At 33.8% G+C, this 20,242-nt stretch overlaps 2 protein-coding genes across 5 annotated transcripts in view; both read left to right on the top strand.

Moving 5' to 3' along the window:
• The first annotated feature begins 685 nt into the window (after positions 1-685).
• On the top strand, positions 686-16,819 carry LOC122629389 (putative uncharacterized protein DDB_G0293878). Its single transcript, XM_043812772.1, has 6 exons — positions 686-2,569; positions 14,225-14,476; positions 14,593-14,723; positions 14,883-15,624; positions 16,091-16,465; positions 16,720-16,819. The coding sequence occupies exons 1-6, from the start codon at positions 2,436-2,438 to the stop codon at positions 16,817-16,819; spliced, it is 1,734 nt and encodes a 577-aa protein (XP_043668707.1). The 5' UTR covers positions 686-2,435.
• LOC122629342 (serine-rich adhesin for platelets-like) overlaps positions 16,705-20,242 on the top strand; it is a 30,563-nt gene continuing 27,025 nt past the window's right edge. For all 4 annotated transcript variants that reach the window (XM_043812699.1, XM_043812698.1, XM_043812700.1 and 1 more), the window contains exons 1-4: positions 16,705-17,132; positions 17,493-17,570; positions 17,716-17,924; positions 18,476-18,714. In XM_043812699.1, coding sequence (XP_043668634.1) covers positions 16,857-17,132; positions 17,493-17,570; positions 17,716-17,924; positions 18,476-18,714 — 802 coding nt within the window. In that variant the 5' untranslated portion in view covers positions 16,705-16,856. The remainder of the gene's footprint in view (positions 17,133-17,492; positions 17,571-17,715; positions 17,925-18,475; positions 18,715-20,242) is intronic.

Here is a 20,242-nt window from a genome sequence, read left to right as displayed (position 1 = left end):
TGTTTTACCGTCCTTTCAAATTTTCGTCGTAACGTCGAGATTACGTAGTACTACGAGATTCGTATATTCGTTCGTTCCTTTTTCTTCTATTTTTTTTTCCTTTTTTCTTTTTTCATAACCTCGTAAAAATTGTCTAAAAAGATATATACTAATAGAGTCGATTTAGTAATCGAGAGAAACAGAGAAACACGGAGAGAGAGAGAGAGAAAGAGAGAGAGAACGAAGTGATCGAGAAAAGGGTGGGGGAAGAGAAGCTGCACCGTCTCATTTACGAGGACGATCGTCGTCGAAGTTTACCTGAAGAGAGACAGAAAGAGATGGATAGATAAAAGAAAGAAAGAGAGAGAGAGAGAGAGAGAGAAAACGTTCTACACCGGCTCGTACACCTTGTCGTAAACGTACAGCGTTCGTCTTGGACGTCATTTCCTTTGAATCTCCGAACGAATTGAATCTTCGTATCGATAAAGTTTCTTTCTTTTCTCCTTCTATTTTCTTATTTTCATTTTTTGTTTTTTTTTAAGTTCGAATTACATATACGTACGTCCCGTTTGTAAAGCATGTGATAATATAATTGGGGAATAAGGTAAGGTAAAGTTTATGTGTTTCGTGAGTATCTATATATATATATATATATATATATATATATATATATATATATATATACATACATACATACATACATACGTATATACGTACACGTATACGATGTTCTAGTGAGAAAATCATTTGCATTACGTCAGAATTCGCGGAATAAACGGGACGTGTTGCTTCATTTGTAAAATTATTTTCATAACGGAAGTATAGTTGATCGATTTAAGAAAAGAAAGAAAAAGGAATACTCTTGACGATCTCAGTCGTTTAATTGATAGTTAAAACGTAAAAGAAAAAGACGTTATCGTTTTGGATATATATCTTAATAATGATAATAATAACAACAACAATAATAATAATAATAATAATGATAATAATAACGGTAATGTATCTTATTAAATTAAGGAAAGCAGAGAGAATCGCATTTGTACGGTGTACATCGAACGTGTTCACAGGATCGACTTAAGCAGGAATGTATATATATATATATATATACATATATATATGTATGTATGTATATATAGATATATACATGTGTATATAATATTATAAGATGTATATGTGTGCGTAGTTAAAGAAACGTGTGCGTCAATAGCGCACAACGTGTGTGCGATTCAGGTATCCATCTTTTTCTCTCTCTCTCTCTCTCTCTCTTTCTCTCTTTCTCTCTCGTTCTCTCTTCTTACATTTTCCATCTTTATCGAAAGTATAAGCAACGTTGAGTGACGTCGCACGTATATCAGTAGTCCATACTCGTGTGCGTGCGTGTGTCTTGCGTGTGCGTCGTATCTGTTATGTATTTGTGCGTACGTGCGCGTCGCAGGAGCTCGTTCAGGTAGAAGAAAAAAAGAGAAAAGAAAAAAGAGAGGAGTAGGAAGAAGAAGAGGAGGAGGAGGAAGAAGAAGAAGAAGAAGAGGAAGAAGAAGAAGAAGAAGAAGAAGAAGAAGAAGAAGAAGAATAAGGAACGGAGGTGCGGCACGACACTCGACGACGAACGCCAGTGAGCCGTTCGCCGCGTGTCGTGCTTGATCATTCTCTCGCGTCTTCCATTTTGGAGAACCGTCCATCCGTCCGTTCTCGGACATCGTCGACATAACAAAAGACAAATAGACTTTTGGCGGGATTTTCGAATACGATAGTTACGAACATCGTATATAAAAACGAGATATATATTAACGACGAATTACGAGGACCGATATATAAACTTGAAATTGAAGGCAAGTTTTCGTTTGATTAGTTCCTTCCTTTCTTTTCTTTCTTTCATGTTATGTTATTAAAAAAAAAAAAAAGAAAAGAAAAGGAAAAAGAAAAGAGAGAAAAGAAAAATACAAAAAAGAGAGAAAGAATAAAGAAGTGAGATAGAGAAAAGAAAAGAGAGAAGAGAAAAAAGGAGAAGTTCTCGTGTCGTCATTATCGTCGTCATTGTCGTCGTCATTGTCGTCGTCATTGTCGTCGTCGTCAGAGTTCTATCGTTAGCCTTGACGGGCGCCAGCCGGTCGCGTGTACTCTCACGCGCACGTGCACGCACCGATACCCTTCGAACGCGACTTCGAACGAGTTCACGGACCGGATTAAATCTTCTCTTCGAGAGAAAGATTGAGAGAAGGAGAGATAGATAGATAGACAGACAGAGAGAAAAAGAGAGAGAGAAAGAAAGGAAGAATCCATCCCTTGTCTCTTTTTCTATGAATTTGATATTGGAATTAGAGGATATGATAAATGATAAGAAACAACGGATAAAATATTGAATGAATGAGATAGAAAGAGATAGAAAAAGAGAGGAGACAAAGATAAAGGTAAAGAGGATATATATTATGTGAGATTCTTAGTTGAAGAGGAGCACCATGTCGACGACCGACGTGGTACGAATCTCTCCTCAGCAGCAACAGCAACAGCAGCAGCAGCAACAACAACAACAACAACAACAACAACAGCAGCAGCAGCAACAACAGGGATCGTCTCTCGATGAGGAACAAGGGTATATATATATATTTTTTCTGTTTTTTCTTCTTCTTATTATTATTTTTATTTTCTCTTCGTTCAAAGAATTTGACGATTTTATGCGTAACGTCAAACGACTGATGAGATATTCTTCTTTTTTTTACGTTCTACGAAGAGATAAATATATGCGGTAAAAAAAAAAAAAAATTGAGAAAAAAGATAAAATCGAAGTATTATTTATTCGATAAAAATGTATTCATTTATTATTTGATTGGCCGAGAATAGTTCTTGTAAAGGTAGATCGTGTTGAGTTTTTTTTTTTTACATAATTTAAACGATCGATTATTGTCTTTCTTGAAGGGACTTCTTAAACTTTGTTTTTCTAATTCGTAAGATTACAGGATCGATTATAAACTCACTGATAAATATCGATTATTGATATTTATAATCACGATTAGGAATTTTGTTTTTATCGTTTCATCCTCTATGATATATGACTTTTATGAAAGATATTTATAACGTCGTGATTATTTGATCCATTTCAATAGGAAAATTTTAGTTAAAAATTAATTGTTACGTTTAGAGATTTAGTATTATTTAATAACGTTGTGATATACTTTATATATAAAAAGGATACATACATATATACATATATCTACATATATCACGTATTATAAATCAGTCGACGTACCGAATATATCATGTATTACGTATTACGTGAGACACCATTAAAGGCGTACCGCATTCTCTCTCTCTCTCTCTTTCTCTCTTTCTCTCTCTCTCTCTCTCTCTCTCTCTCTCTCTCTCTCTCTCTCTCTCTTTATTTTGCTCACGTTCTTATACTAAACGAGACCCGGTAAAATACCGATTACTAAATTTATCGTTATCAATAATAAACAAGTATAATAATGTATAGACATAAATGAAAGGATCGATCGATGATTAATTATTCCTCGAAAGCTTTATTTCTTCTTTTTGTCTCTTTTTCATTTGTTTTTTCTCTTCTTCTCCATTTCAAAGAAATTCATTTGACGTGCTTTATAACAATCAATATGGCGTCCTTCGTCATATATATATATATATATATATATGTAATATATATATTCGATATTTCGAACTTTCTTCTCTTATAGAACGAGAGGCTTCTTACCGAGACGTTTTAAGGTAACAGTCGAACACGGTTTATCAGTGTGTTATTTGCGTTATACTTTCTATGTCGCTCGAGGCGATAAACGCGGCGACGTGCGCGAACATTCGCCCGCAAAGAGACAGAGAGAAAAGAAGAAATAAAGAGAAAGAAAGAAAGAAAGAAAGAAAGAAAGAGAGAGAGAGAGAAAGGAGGAGAGAGAGAGAGAGAGAGAGAGAGAGAGAGCTTCGAACACTGTGGGACTACTACTCGTCGTTGGAATAAGACGTCCGCGCGAAACCTGTTTTCACCTTTTATCCGGAATGGCTTCGACCGTCTGGCACTGCTTGTGTGCTATCTTTCGTGAGATAGAGGTACCCACGTGAACGTTCCGACGAATTCAATTCCGAATTGTGAAAAAAAAATATGTATATATATATATATATATATATATATATATATAAATGAAAAAATTAGAAAGAAAAAAGGAAGAATAAGAAAAATAAGAACAAAGTAAGAAAAATAATATCAAACTTGAAGCAACAAAAAAAGGAAGTTCTTTCATTATGTGTGTGTGTGTGTGTGTATATATATATATATATGTATGAATGTATGTATGGATGTATGTATATATGTACAGTGCATATATACGAGGGCGGTTTTTTTTTTATCTTTTTCTTTTTTTTTCATCTGTAAATTTCATATATTTCATTCTTTTAAAGTAAATGAAAAAGTTGCGAAATTTCCAATTGTTTCTAGTTTATATACGGATATATATATATATATGTGTGTGTGTGTGTTTGTTTGTATGTGCTATTAGCGCCTAGATTTCTCCTTCGTTTTTCCGTAAACTTGTCGCCGTGAGAGCGGTGATATCAAGAATGGGAAGGATTATTATTCGGACGACGAACCGGACGTCTTCTGCGCCAAGTAGTCGATCCTTTCGTTTGCTCGGACACAGAAAAAAAATTTTCTTCTGATCGAATGCATTATATCTTGTACAAAACAAAAAAATTATATATATATATATATATATATATATATATATATACAGACAGAGAAAGATATAGAGACATTGATAAATGAATTATCGATACATACTTTCTTTTTTCTTTTTTTCTTTTTCTCTTTCTTTTTTTTTTTTCTTTTCTTTTAAGGATACGATGTAATTATTACTCGGATTAATTCGTATTTGTTGCAGCTTACATCTGGATTATATTATAGGATGTATGTAACAGTATCGATGCGACAACTATTAAAATTTATTATTTTTTTCGTTTATTGATTTCGAATAGGATAATTTAGGGAGAGAAATTTTTTATTGCATTAATTTCCTTTTTTATTAAATAATTTGATTTTTTATTACAAATATATATATATATATATATATGTATCTTTATCTACTTCTGATTCAAGATCTCAAAGGGTATTCTTTATTTGATTAAAAAAAAAATAAAAAAAAAATAAAAAAACAGAAGATTAGAATTTTAATTCGTAATAATAGAAGTGATATTATTTCGTAAACTAAACGAATAGTACAAGTATTTCCTTTGAAAATAGTGAAATATTTATTATTTTCGATATTTAATCGATTCGAATATTTGTCCCCTATCTTCCTCCATTTACATATTCGTCATAATCTACTAGTTTTTATCAGTTAAAATTAGTAAATACGATGATTAAAAAGATTTTTGTCGTTAACAGTAATGGACTCGATTTCTAACGAGCGAGTCTTTAATTAGCTTTTCGTAGAACTTACTGCACACGTGTTATTTGTATTGAGTTAGTTGCATCAGTAAGACGATAACCTTCTTCTTTCTCTTTTCTTCTTGGAGGGTGATCTAACGACGAGAAGAAATGCTTAATAAACGGAAATCGATGATTAAATAGATAATTTTACGTGAGACTCACGAAGATCGCACGGTTTAGATTTTTCGTTGTATATTTTAATGCGTATGTAGAAGACACTGTGCGTTAGACTGTGCTTATAATTAAACGAATCTTTGCGTGTCGTTGTTCACCATGTAACGCCATATAATTTACTAATATTATGACAATTACGAAACGATGCTTGAGTGTATATGTACGTGTATAAATACGTTTTACAGGTCATATTAGGAAGAAATGTTTGGAGATAAATTTTTCCTTTAATGATCCTATTATAAACCCGATAAGATTTCCTAGGGAAATTCTTTCTCTTTTTCTCCATTATTTAAAATGATCGAAAAGAGATAAGGGTATCTGTAATAGGAAATTGTAAAGATTCCCATAATATATTACATGTAAATCAGTCAATTAAGATCAGATGGGGATTGATACGAGATAAAAATATCGAAAATATAATGCTTCAAAATCTTTGCAAAAGAAGAAAGAATAGAACGGAAAAATTAGAAAAGAAATCTTAGAATTTCGATTTAATTTTTTATGTTAGCTTTTTAACCTTGTCCGATTGATTACCTTCTGTCTGTCTCTCTTTTTCTTTCTCTTTTAGATTTCTAACACTTAGATAAAAAAAACAAAAAAAAAAAAGAAAGGAATAAATCACATCTCTTTCATATTTCTATCAATCAATCCTTATATGCGGTATTTCTCAAAATTCTTCGTTCTACGATAAATAAATTTATCCGAAACTTTCTATGATCATTCATACTTACGTTTAAAAAATTCGATAATTAATTAGTATTACTAATCGTAATCAATTCCATGGATTCGCGTTAAAAGTACAATTCTTTCTTTGGTTAACAGGTTAAGATAGAAAAGATTATTCGTCGTTGGATGTGAGAGGATGAGAAAAGGAAGAAATAGGAAAAGAGAAAAAGAGGTAAAGAGAGAGAGAGAGAGAGAGAGAGAGAGAGAGAGAGAGAGATAAGTGCTAGGATGGGATAAGATGAGATGAAACGAGATAAGATGAGATGAGATGAGATGAGATGAGAAGAGATATTGCAGAAAGAGAGAAGACAGGAAGGTGTTGCAGAGATATTAGTCACGTTTCTTCTCGATGTATTTGCTCTTCGAGAATTTCTCTCTCTCTCTCCTTCTCTCTCTCTCTCTCTCTCTCTCTCTCTCTCTCTCTTTCTCTCTCTCTTACTATATATATATATATCTATCTGTCTTTCTTTCTCTCTTTTTCTCTCTCCTTCAATGTCAATGACTGCTCCCTCGAGGCTAGATATGACCCCCCGTGCGAACGAGAGAGTCTCGTCTTTCTGTGTGTCTCGTATGGTCGCGGCCACCTAGAATGGCGCTTTCACATGGAGGTACAAAGAACCCGCGATATCTAAGAACCTTATCCACTTTGCCTTCCTTCTCGCGAACATAATCCACGTTCGTGAGAGATAATACGTCCTTCGAAAACACAAACCCGACATTAGTTGGTAGCTATATATATACATCTACATACACGTATATATATATATATATACAATTTTTTTAATTATATATTGTATGTATAATATTTAACTTTTGATTTGATTAATTATTGAATATTTAAAGTGAAATTAAATTTTATATATATATATAAATTAAATAGTTTATTATATGTAGGTGATATATTTATTAGCTTGAAATTGTTTTCATTTAAAAATTGATCGGATATCCGATTTGGGATTTTTGCTTACTCGTATCGAAAAAAAAGATATACGTGTGTGTGTGTGTGTGTGTCGAGACGAGTTATCACGAAGAAATGTTCCCGTTATTGCCGGTTACTGGACCGGTTAGAAAACTCGTTCGGGAATAAAAATTCGTAGGTACGGTTGTAAAAATTTTCTATCTTTTTCTTTCTTTTTTCCTTTTTCCTTTTTCTTTTTTTGCTTTTGTTATATATACTTTTTTTCGCTGTCTTTCTTCCCCCTCTTTCTTTTCCGATCTTTTCGTATCTCTTCCGGTTGGATATCAACAAACTCACAGTGTTTTAACGAGTCTCTCGAAAGTCTTAGCAAATCTTTTTCCCTCTAATTTTCTTCGACGTGTTCGAAAAGAAAACGATTTTCATTCATAAACTCGACAATTAATGTACAATATTAACACATACAGATTTGTTTTTCGTTATCGAAGGGTGAAGGTGGAGCAAAATAAAAATTGATTAATTCATTATTATATAGAATAAAGTTACGTTCTAATGCACTTTATCGGGCTAATTATTTCACTAATAAAAGTCATAATTTAACGTCGTTTATCTTGTGAAAGAAACTCGGTCCAATCGGCGTGTTACGACGCTATCAGCTGATTGGTCGTAACACGAGCAGTCTATCCGAGTTGTTACCTAAGCTAGTTCGCCTCTCCTATGCGAGCCGTGCGTCGCCTACCTTCCTTTCACTGAAAAACGTCGCCGTTTAGAGAGTGAAATAATGATAAGGACAACAACGAAGGGAAGTAGTAATGGTGGTGGTAAATTGTATAATTTTTTTTCTCTTTTCTCGGTATTATTTTTTTTTTTTGTCTTTCAACCAAGAAACGGAAATGGTGATTACAGGTAGATTACGCTATGTGACACTCGAATGACGTTGTTAGAATTAAAATTACAAATAATTATCCCTGTTTTTATCGGACGTGTTAACTAAAACTAGGTCGAATTAATAATCGATAAGAATAAAATAAGAATGGTCTCTTGAACGATATTGAATAGATTGTACGGATCTATCGGGAGAAAAAGGAGCTTGAAAAATAAAAAAAAAAAAAATAAAAAAAAAAAAGAAAAAGGAAGAAGAAGAAGAAGACGAAGAAGGAGATTGATTATGTTCTCTCGTTCAACGAGAAAGCGAGTTGAGCGCCACGAATAGGCCCAAAGCGGTACTTAGCCAAACGGACCTTAAACCTTAAGGTTGAATAACGGTTTATCCAGTGTTCGTGCATACCTACGACGTGTCTACGGGGATTGCCGTTGCGATTTCTACGGAGCGTTATATGTAGATACATACACAGAGTGTGTACGTAGTTACATACGTTTCTTGAACGATGCAACGAAAAATCATTAAAACCGTCGTCCTATCTCCTTTCTTTTTTTATCTTACGAACGTAAGCGCATACATACGTACACATACACGTATATCGTTGTTACTTAGTTGAATAAATTAATAATACGTCGGAGAAAATCGATAAGAAATTTTTTTTTTTTTTTTCGAATAATAATTCTTATGATCTGATATTATATATTTTTTTATTCAGATCACTTTTATTTTTCGTCACATTTAAAAAAGTAATTTTCACGATCGACGATGGTAATGATTATTCTTAAACTTTAATTTGTATTATTTGATAAAAGTTCTTGGATTGACACGTGGCATTTGTGAATAATCGATGTAACGAGTTACATGTGAGTAAGTAGTACATGTATCACCGAGTATCTTAGCAGATAAACGAATACTCGTTTCCTTCTAAATCTCGTAACCATAAACGTTGGATAGAGTCGACGCATAAGTACATATAGGTTCTCCGTCTTCTTCTTCCTTCTTGCTTCTCATTCGAGAAAAAGAGAAAAAAGAAAAAAAGAAAACAAGAGAGAAAGAGAGAAAAAATTATTCTAAACTCGATTAGATCGTAGAGAGAAGACAATAGGCTGGCTACTCTTCTATTTCGTAAGAATAAAAGTTGTAAACGACCACTGTTGGATATCGTATTCTTTTATAAGGAAGTCTCTTAGAAAGTGGACGACGGTTTGTGCGTACGATGAAATTACACAGTAAATTCTATCTTCCTCTCTCTTTCTTTTTTCTCTCCTTTTCTTTTTCTACTTTCGTGATACGGGATAATAATCTCGTTAATTTAGTTCTTATAAAGGAAAACTGAAATCACTCATTTGTTTAAATGCGTGAAAAATCTCTATACGCTTCGTTTGACGCGAGTTCGAAACGAGAAGATATTGTGTCAAGAAAAAAGAGAAAAAAACGAAAGAGAGAGAGAGAGAGAGAGAGAAAGAGAGAGAAAGAGAGGAATACACAGAGAAACTAAGTGAAATGGTAAAAAGAAAATTTATAAAGTGCTCGTTGTCTATATCGAGAAAATACGGAGTAAATTTTACCTCGTAGTAATTCCATCAAATTGAACCGTCTAAAAGTGATGTCTCAAACGTAATCCTAATGGAAACCATAAGAGGCAAGTGCGAAATATATCTGCTCGCACGTCGAGTCTGCCGATAAAACCTAATTTGGCGAATTGAACGTTTTAATGAAAGAAAAAAATGAAGGCGAATAGAAAAGAAAAAAAGAATAAAAAAAAAAAAAAAGAAAGAGTCTTTTCACGAACCAACAAGACGTATAAGGAGAGAAGCCTAAAGGTATTTTCCATCGATTCAAGCTTTCCGTGCTGACTCATTTGCGATACGAATCGAAAAGTGGATGGGTGGGAAAAATAATCAATCAATCGTTAACATGGTCGCACTTGATTCGAATTTGATTTGCGAATTGAATATTTATTATTTTACCTATTACGTTTACCTTATCGTGATATTGTCGTATATTAAATATCTTTAGAAAAAAAAAAAAATAAAATAAAGACAATATACGTCGTCGTAATCGAAAGGATTCAACGAACTAGCCCGCCCCACCTTCCAAAAAAAAAAAAAAAAAAAAGAAAAGAAAAAAAAAGTAATAAAAAGAGACATCGAAGAGAGAGGATGCTAAAGAAGGAAAAAGAAAGAGAAAGAGAAGAAGATAAATAAAAATGAAGAAATAGAAAACTCATAGAAAATACGATAGGCAAAGTTATATTCATTATTATTTACATCGAAGAAATGAGAAAGATCGAGGAGTAGTAAGTATATAAGACTCGTAGGATCGTAGGATCGTAGTATCAAAGAATCGGCGATATTATTGGTAAAGCATTACCGTCCTCCAATGTGCATTCAGTCACGCCCCCGCCACATAGCGAAGTTAGCCGAAGAAAGTCGAGAATAACCGAGAAGACCGGCCGAGAAATCGCGAGAAGTCTCGAACATGCATATACGTATACGTGTACGTATGTATACATGTATACATATACAAACATATATATATGAGTCTATATTTATGTTGTTGTTCGTATCATACGTATATATACACATACGTACGTGTATCTTCTATCTCAGTCTTACTCGTTATATATAAGAGATTGGACGGAACCGAACAACCGATACGACACGCCGCGCCGTCTCGTTTGTATCTGTATGCGTATCTTTTTCTCTCTCTCTCTCTCTCTCTCTCTCTCTTTCTTTCTTTCTATGCGTGTACATATATGTATATATGTGCATTTGTGTGTATATACGCGTACGTGGGTTCTCGCGTTGTTCACGGTGCATCGAAGGAGCCCATTGGTCGATTCACCGGTCGCGTCTCCACTGTGCGACGAACACCTAAAGCGGCTTGTGTGCACGCTTCGGATACGTACTTACCTGTATTATCTCTCTCTCCCTCTATATATATATATATATATATACTTCTTTTTCTTTCTCTCTCTCTCTCTCTCTCTCTCTCTCTCTCTCTCTCTTCGTTCACATACAATCTATCTCTGTGTGTACCGTTCTGTGTTGCGCTGTCACCAGTGTGTACCGATCGTCTTTCGCCGGCCGGACGTGTCTCGAGTTCGAGCGTTCCTTCGAACTCCGTTCGATGACGGAAGTAGCCGAGCTCGAGCCCGTTTTCTCTCTCTCTTTCTCTCTCTTACACTCTCCGTAATTTTCTATCTCTTTATCTTTCATCTCTCTCTTTCTCTTTTTCTCTCTTTCTCTCTCTCTGTCACTCTTACTCTTTGTTACTCCCTCTTCTTCTTTTCCTCGAATCGTTTCCCCCTCTTTCTTCCTCCTTCTACTCCTCCTTTTCTTTCATTCCTGCCCAAACACCCACCCACCTATCCCCCACTCCATCCCTTAACACACCTAAGCTACTCTTATCGATCTTTTTCAATGATATTTTTATATAAACATCGTTAGGGACGTTTTGTTTATGTACGATCGGTAAGATCGATCTATAGTAAGCATCGACGACGTGTGTTTTGCGTTCGGCTTTCTCGATTCGACGTGCATCGAGGATATGTGTGTGTGTGTGTATGTGTGTGTGTGTAAGTGTGTTAGTGTGAGTGTACCTATACGTGTACTCCAGTTGTTTCTTTGGTAGTAGTAATAGATCTTGTTGGTGAGAACTCCATTATTTTCCTTATTTTTTTCTGTTTTTCTCTTTTCCTTGTTTTTTATTCTCTTTTTTTTCTTCTTCTCTCTCTCTTTTTTTTTTTTTTGAAACCGACCGGAGAATAAGGAGAAAAATGAGTAATACAAAATTCGTTGAAATTGCGTAGAGATGAAGAGAGAGAGAGAGAGAGAGAGAGAGAGAGAGAAGGAAAAAGAAAAAAATATATATATAAATAAACTGTGCTTGGAATAATGATCTTAGGGAATATTATATCACGAAGACTTATATGTGATTATTGTAACGTGACGTTAAATAATATTGAAAGTACAATTATTGTATATAATTATACTAAAAGTAAGAATAGTAGGGAAGGGGTAATGGGAGGAAATAGAAAAATAAAATAAAATAAAATAAAATAAAATAATTACGTAGACGCTTTAAGGGAACGTATGATCATATGATATTGTGATATATCGCTTATAAGGGTAACGCAATTTTAAAAAATTTCGATCGATCGGATCGATCGGATCGAAATAATCTTCTTCGGTCGATACTCTGCAAAAATTATTTTCTTTGGAGATATCATACGAATAATTAATTATATTTATATTTTCCACGCGATACGGATATTAAATGATTGTCGTTCGAAATTTTAAAGAAAATTTAATACTAATAAAATTAATAATAAAATTAAATTTATAATATGTTATAAACTAATAATAAAATTAAATTTATATATGTACATCTGCATTTACAAAGTTCTAATAGAGTTTATAAGTATCATAACCAGGAGCTATTAAATACACATAGACATACGTAATTATTATGATGATCATTATCATCGTCATTCGTCGTCATCGTCGTCGTCGTTGTTGTCATTATCAAGAAACTCTCTCTCTCTTTCTCTCTTTCTTTTCTCCTCTCTCTTTCTCAGTTGGCACTAGACGACGAGATGTAGCAACCTCAAGTTGCATGTAGTCATCGTTGTCGTCGTTGTCGTTGTCGTCGCTTCTTTTTATAACAAAAGAAACTAGGTACGGTATCTTCGTGTGTAAGTAAGTACTTACATACTATGATGATTCACTGTCATCGGTTCGAATGTCAGAGAGTGAAAATCGACATATTCTCTTCCTATATTAAGTGTCTCGTATAATAACAGATCTAGATAATTCATTGTCGATCGTCGAACACGTGCGTTGTTGGTTCGAATATATATATATATATGTATTATACCTATTAGTTTATCTAGTACGGTCTCGAGATCGAAAATAAAAAAAAAAAAGAAACAAAATTATAATAAAAAAAAAAGGAACAAAAAGAAAATAAAACAAAGCAGCCATTCGTGTTGAGCTTGCCAAAAATAAAAAGTGTTCTCTTAATCTATAAAGAATGATCGAAGTGTCGTAAGGGTGGTAAAAGGAAGGGTGGGAAACAGGGAAATAATATACGACGAATATCTTTTTAACGAGAATGATCGATAAAAAAAAAAAAATCCTGGGAGATCCGTCGTTGATTCGTTCTTTTAGGAAATGATGATTTTCGATGATGGCTGGAAATAAAAACTAGAATGAGGAAAAAAGGAACATGGAAAATGATAAATCTCTCGAAACACGTCGGTGATCTATCGTCCGTTACGAATCGATCTTTTACGACGTATGATTAATTTCGTACGAGTTAGTGATTAATGATCGCTATTATAGAGTGAATGTTAGAGAGTAATCGGGGATGGAGTAACGGCAAAAATTGTTAATAATGTTTATACGTCGTTATTATAAACGTAAAAAAGAAAGAAACAAACAAACAAACAAACTGAGAAAAAAATTGGAAAAAAGAAAAAAAACGTAAGAAATAGCAAACCAAAAAGTATATATATTTACAAGCGATTCTTGTCGTTCCGCGAACTTATCTAGCGACGTTTGTTTACATACATTTACCTTCCGGATGTATTAACTTTGATGATAACAAGAAAGGAAGAGAAGGAGAGAAGAGTTATAAAGCCGGAGAAAAATTGTTCTAACGTTAATTCGAAAGCGACACGCAAGTACGTTTACTATTACACAAATCGAACGTAAAACGTGTATGTCGTGTATATTTTTCAACCTCCATGAATAATCTCAATGATCTTTTGTCGATATGTAAATCTATGTTGATTCGATATTATTAATTTTATGATCTTTGATGTCGTGATTCAAAGGTTACAATTTTTCGTTCTAAAAAGGATCGTAAAGATCGTGTTAACGTTCGTGATCGATATTTAAAGCTTTATACTAACAATAATAATAATAATAATAATAATATATATATATATATATATATACATGTATGCAATCGATCTTGATAGGAGGAAGATAGGTGGGGCTGGAGATGGCGATAATACGTAATAATAAATAAAAGAAAAGAAGAAAATAAAGAACAAAGGAAAAATGTTTTAACAGATGAACATTTCTCTATTTAAATGCTTTCTTTTCAGAAGACTGAAAAACGATTTGCAATATCTCCGAAGAAAGGGACTTCTCAAGGCGCCCGGTGAATCGTCCTACCAAGGACGTAAATGTGCGAGATGCTGTGCCCCGTTTGGTAGATTTTACAACACCGGGGCTACGTGTACTCGTTGCAGATATAGGGTTTGCAGGCAGTGCCGTATCGAGGTCAGAGGTCCGAACGAGGAGAACGAGACCGGTAAAGACGTCGAATGGATTTGCAACGTTTGCTATAAGATCGCGTGAGTATCATTTTATATCTCCTCTTTTCATCATCATCATCATCTTCTTCTTTTTCTTCCTCTTGTCGTTATCGTACTGTTTCTTCTCTTTCTAATTTCGTATATCGAATTTTTAGAGAGTTACACGTTATCACTGGCAAATGGATGTACGAGGATCCATTTACGAGAGAGATCATCGATGAGAAAAAATCGTCGTCTCCTTTGGACATATTGAAGCACAGTATACGCCGTGCTTGGACCATAAATGGTAAGGATTAGAAAAAAAAAGGAAGAAATAATAATAAAAAATAAGAAAAACAAAATGAACGAATAAACGTAGAGCGATCGATGTAAAGATTTACGGGATTATTTTTTTAATTCTCTTTTTCTTTTTTTTTCTATTCTTTTTTTTTTTTTTTTTTTTTAGGACCACCCACACGTTGGTCAGCCGCAAGAAAATCACCGGAGTTGCGAGTTTATCGTAGTCTACCGACTAGACGACAGGAATATCGTGAATCCATCGGGAATGACGATAACGTGATAACGGGAAGGAACGTTTCGTTTACAAGATCGGAAATAGAGAATAATCGGACTACGAGCGAACGTTCTGTAAATGTCAAGAACGAAGAGTCATCGTCGTTTCTCGTGAAAATCATTTCGCGAAACGATATTGCCAGTTACGAACGAACGAAAAAAAACGAAAAATTACGCGACGTTAAATTCGAGGAGACGATTGTAGTATCGACGGTGCCATCATCGGCCGAGGTTGCCGTAAAAGGTTCGTTTAGAAGGAACGAAAAGAACGTTGGAAACTGTGGAAATAATAATAATAATAATAATAATAATAATAATAGTATTAATAATAATAATAACAATAACAACAACAACAACAACAATAATAATAATAATAATATCAACAACAATAAAGTTAAGGAGTTGCAGGAAGATACGACAAGTAATCAGGAACAACAGTGCGTTGTAACACCAAGGATATCGTTATTAAAACCACCTAGAATATTTTCGAAGCTAATATCGTCGGATATTAAATTTTCTCAGAGTAAATATGGCGAAAGAAAATCGAATATACCTATATTTAAGAGGAGCTCGAAGGAATTCGAGGATATCAGGAGTCCTCAGGAATCACCGAGACGATCTCTTATACCACAAAGGTATATCAATGATTATAGAAACAATTTTTTTTTTTTTTTTGTACGAAAAGCCTTTACGATCTATAGGTTGTTTCTAACACAATCGATTTTTACTATACATATATATATATATATACGTGTGTGTTTATGTGTATTATTATATATACTCTCAGGATTATTATCCCGATCCTATTACGATCGAGATAATCTAAAATAGATAAATGAATCACGTTCGAAATCGTCGAGCTAAAAATGACGATTAAAACTGGTAGAGTTGGGAGAGATAACCTGTAGATATATAAGTTAACGCTTATATAATTTCAGCTGTGCGAACAATACGATATCGAATTTTCTAACAGACGTTTAATAATTAAGTATGATATATACACACACACACACACACACACATATATATATACGATACATTGCAACGTTCGTATCTAATAATATCATGTTAACGATTATCTCTTAATGCAATACCTTTCAGATATAGAGGAAGCACGGACGACCTTAGACGTAGTCGTGAGGATATAAGCGTGCCAAGTTTGATACCGAAACTCCTGTCGCCTCGTAATAAGGAGGATAGATTAATAAAGCGTCAGGATAACAAGGAGGAAGAAGTTCGTACGAACGTAACGAAAGTTTTAACACCGTTTAAAAAGGATATTAAGGAGGAGCCGAGATTTACGAACGTTAGTATATCGCAAAACAATATTATTAACAATAGTAACGCGAAGGAGGAGAATAAGATCGGTGTACGAACGTATCGACGCGATAATAGTACAAGAGAGGAAGAAAAAGAGAAAGAAAAAAAGAAAGAGGAGGAGGAAGAGGAGGAGGAGGAGGAAGAGGAGGAGGAGGAGGAGGAGAAGAAGAAGAAAGAAGAAGAGAAAGAAGAGGAGGTGGTGGACGTGGGCAGGGATTGTACAAATTCAAATGCGAGCGTTGCTACAAAAGGAAAGCAAATCGGGAAGGAGTTTGTTGGCGTTAAGAGAACAGAAAAGAAGGAGGAAGAAGAGGAGGAGGAGGAGAAGGAGGAGGAGGAGAGGAGGAGGAGAAGGAAAGAGGAACGCGTGGGCGAAGTCACCGCGTCGAAAACTAAATCAATCGTTACAGAACTGAGCAAAAGGAAAAGGGAAAGCTTCGAGGAGGTGGAGAAGTTAGAGGAGAAGTTGGACGAGCTGGAGGATCGATCTTTAACGATAAAACGATCTAATCGTGAAAGAAAATTAATATTAGACGAATTTACGACGATGTTGGACGTTGTTGATAAAAGTGTTGATAAAGGGACATCCTTGCGACTCGAAGAAAAGGATCTACGGGGAGATATTAACAAGAGTATGGATAACGGATACGAAGGGATGCCAATGGAGGATGAAAAAAATATCGAATATATCGATCGTTCGATCGCGGATGTTCCTTCGAATATCGTCGATAACGATGATGTCGATATCGGTGCTAGCAACGATCGAAGATCCATCGGTGATGTTGCTGGTCATACCAATAAGAAGATGGAGGAATTTCAAGTGGTTAAGTTTTATAAATTAATATTTTTCCAATGAAATCTATTTAATATCCTTTTATTAATCTCTTATCTTTGCTACATTACGATGTCATTTCTTCTAAGTTGATTAATTTCGATCCTTCGATTGATTATTTAAATAATTCATTCATTCGTTCATTCATTCATTGACTAATTAATTGTTTGTCTTTCCTTTTTTCTATTTTGAAGGCTGATCTTGAAATTAATATTTTCTTTTTTCTTTTTTCCTTTTCTTTTTTTTCTCCATCTCTCTCTCTCTCTCTCTCTCTCTTTCTCTCTCTCTCTCTCTCTCTCTCTCTCTCTCTCTCTCTTTCTCCTCTCTCTCCTCTTATCCTCGTCGATATAGGTACGCCGAAAATTTTCGAAGGAAGAATTTTCTAATACGGACGACACGGACGAGACACCGAACAAGCGTTGTTCAAGTGTGAGTATTATCGATCGCTCTTAGAGGTGTCTTTTCGCGAAGAAAAAAAAAAAAAAGAAAAAGAGAAAATAAGAGAAAAGAGAAAAAAAAGATAAAAGATAGAACGTAGTAAGAACAGTTTGACGGAAAGTTTTCTATTCGACAGCATTTGTCGCCGGAGGCCAGCCCCTTGAGCACAAGATCCTCGAGATACAGCCCTCGAGAGAGCGAAAGCGAACCGACACCTGCACTTCCACGGAAAATAGGTGGAGACTCTTGTTCTGCTTCCCAGAGAATAAGAGATGCGATAAGTAGAAGCAGAAGAGAATCGAATAGTAGTGCAAGATACGAGAGCAGCGGTAGCGAGAGTGTAAGGTACGTTAAGCGTTGCTTCTACAGTTTTCATTTTTACGATTTAAAAAAAGACAATTTTTAACACGTTGAACTTGGTCCCCAATGAGTTTTAATTAAAATATAGCGATATATATTAATTTTGATGAACGATATGTATATATTTTTTTTTATAAATAAAAGACATAAGATAATTCATCATTAAATCTTATCGATAAAGTAACGCTTTTTGAATTGAGAATAAAATTGAAAAGATTTTACGAGCTACTACGAATATCGTAACAAAAAATAAAATCTCAAAAAAATATTTTAAAAAAGATATAATTTTGTACACACACACACATATATATATATATATATATATATATATATATATATATATATATACAATCGATCATACAAATGTTGGAGTAATAAACGTATAAACTCTTTTAAAAGATTTGTACAAATTTTGATAAATAACACAAGCACGCGGTATTCGACTTGTCCGAAGTTATGCTAATCGATATTGAAATATTAAAATTAAAAAAAAAATATATATATATATATGTTTATCGATGTCGGTATGATTGTAGACTGAGCGAGACAGGACTGCACGATTGCGTAGATCTAGCAAGGAAGTTGAAATTTTTTGGTGGTAACGGAAATGGTGCAATACCATTGATCATTGGAAACGATGAAATTATTCAACGCGATAGTGCAACGAGTGCTGGCGAGGATGAACCACACGAGGACGGGCATAGCAATAGAATCGGTCCGATTTCCTCTCAGGGAAGATCTATGCTTCGTCGACGTAGACAATTCGATGCTCAGGGTGAGTTATCGCGTATAGCGTGTCTTTTTTTTTTTTATGGGAAAGAGGAAAGAAAAAAAGTGACAAAAAAAAAATAAAAATAAAAAGGATATTCGAGGGTGCAGGATATTGAGACAGGATAAATATATTATACGTCGTAAGTTGTGTCGAATATATTTGTCAAATAAGTATCATCGTTTCACGAAAAAATATAAACGTGCCAAAATAATTGAAAAAAGAGAAGAAAATGAAAAGAGAAACTTCCCGACGTAAAATATCTTGCAAATTCTATTCACACAACGAAACGATAAATCTTAAAGAATGACTCCGTTCTATTTCTTTTTTTTTTTTTTTTTTTTTTTTTTTTTTCTCTTAGAAACAAACGATCAGTTATGTCGCCAATTTTTACTATATATACATTTTTCAGATATACAAATACGTATATACAGATAACATAATCTATGTGTTCCAATACATAATATCTCGATGCATACATGAATCACATTAGAAATAGATAGAACTTGAAAAAAATTCCCTCGAGAATAGACAATGTAGAACATTAACTAATAGACATAGACGTAAAACGTAATTATCTTAGCTTTTAAAAAGAAAAAGAAAGAAAGAGAGAGAGAGAGAGAGAGAGAGAGAGAGATAGAAAAAGAAAAAGAGAGACAGCTAACGTTTCGCTTTCGTGCCTGCCACCCAGCATTAATCATTTAAAAAGGTACAAGGTATCTACTTAAGCCACGTAGACATACGATACATACATACATACATATATTTATATATATATACATGTATATATATATATGTATATATATATATATATATGTGTGGTCGCGTGCAGGATTCTCGATCGCGTGATCTATCGCACAAACATAAATGAAATCTCGCGCCTTATATTGTTCCTTTAATTTTTTTATTCGAATTTTTTGTTCGGTTACCTCGAAAGATAAAAGAAAAGAAGGAAAGAACGTATAATATGTTAGCGAGTAACACGTTGAAAAATTTTTAAACCTTTTTGTTTCGATCTTTAAGAGAAATATTCTTTTCATCTTGTTTTATTTATTTCTTTATTTCTTTATTTCTTTCTTTCTTTATTTATTTATTTATTTATTTATTATCTCTTCCATCAGCATAACGTTACCTTGGGAATTTTGAATTCTCTGTCGTATAATTAATTGTATAGGATTAATCCTCGGCCAATCTGAGTCACGAGCGATGAGTGTACATGGTTCGTAATTACGCACGTGAACTCATACGTCGATAGAACGTGAGGAATCAGGTAGGGATGGAGCAAACGAGTAGTAGCAACTTATACATACATACATAAATATACATACAAATATATATGTATATATTGGATCTAACGATAAGTATATAAGAATGATTAATGCCAAAACCAATCGAGATATCTTCATTCGTAGATAGAAATAAATTATACGACATATATATATATATATATCGTTGTTAAAACGTTCGTTATAAATGTATATATTATTTTTTAATAATTACTAAAAATTAATAATAATAAAAATTATTATTATAA

The sequence above is a fragment of the Vespula pensylvanica genome, chromosome 5, assembly GCF_014466175.1.
Source record: "Vespula pensylvanica isolate Volc-1 chromosome 5, ASM1446617v1, whole genome shotgun sequence".
Taxonomy (NCBI): domain Eukaryota; kingdom Metazoa; phylum Arthropoda; class Insecta; order Hymenoptera; family Vespidae; genus Vespula; species Vespula pensylvanica.
The sequence above is the reverse complement of the archived record's forward strand: the minus strand, read 5'-3'. Positions and strand labels throughout refer to the sequence as shown.

What these genes read in the sequence shown, in the direction of transcription:
- LOC122629389 (XM_043812772.1), top strand. Translation starts at nt 2,436, where the DNA reads ATGTCGACGACCGACGTGGTACGAATCTCTCCTCAGCAGCAACAGCAA. An exon ending in CCGTGCTTGGACCATAAATG is followed by an intron (nt 14,724 to 14,882) that starts GTAAGGATTAGA and finishes TTTTTTTTTTAG; the next exon opens with GACCACCCACACGTTGGTCA. An exon ending in CGATCTCTTATACCACAAAG is followed by an intron (nt 15,625 to 16,090) that starts GTATATCAATGA and finishes AATACCTTTCAG; the next exon opens with ATATAGAGGAAGCACGGACG.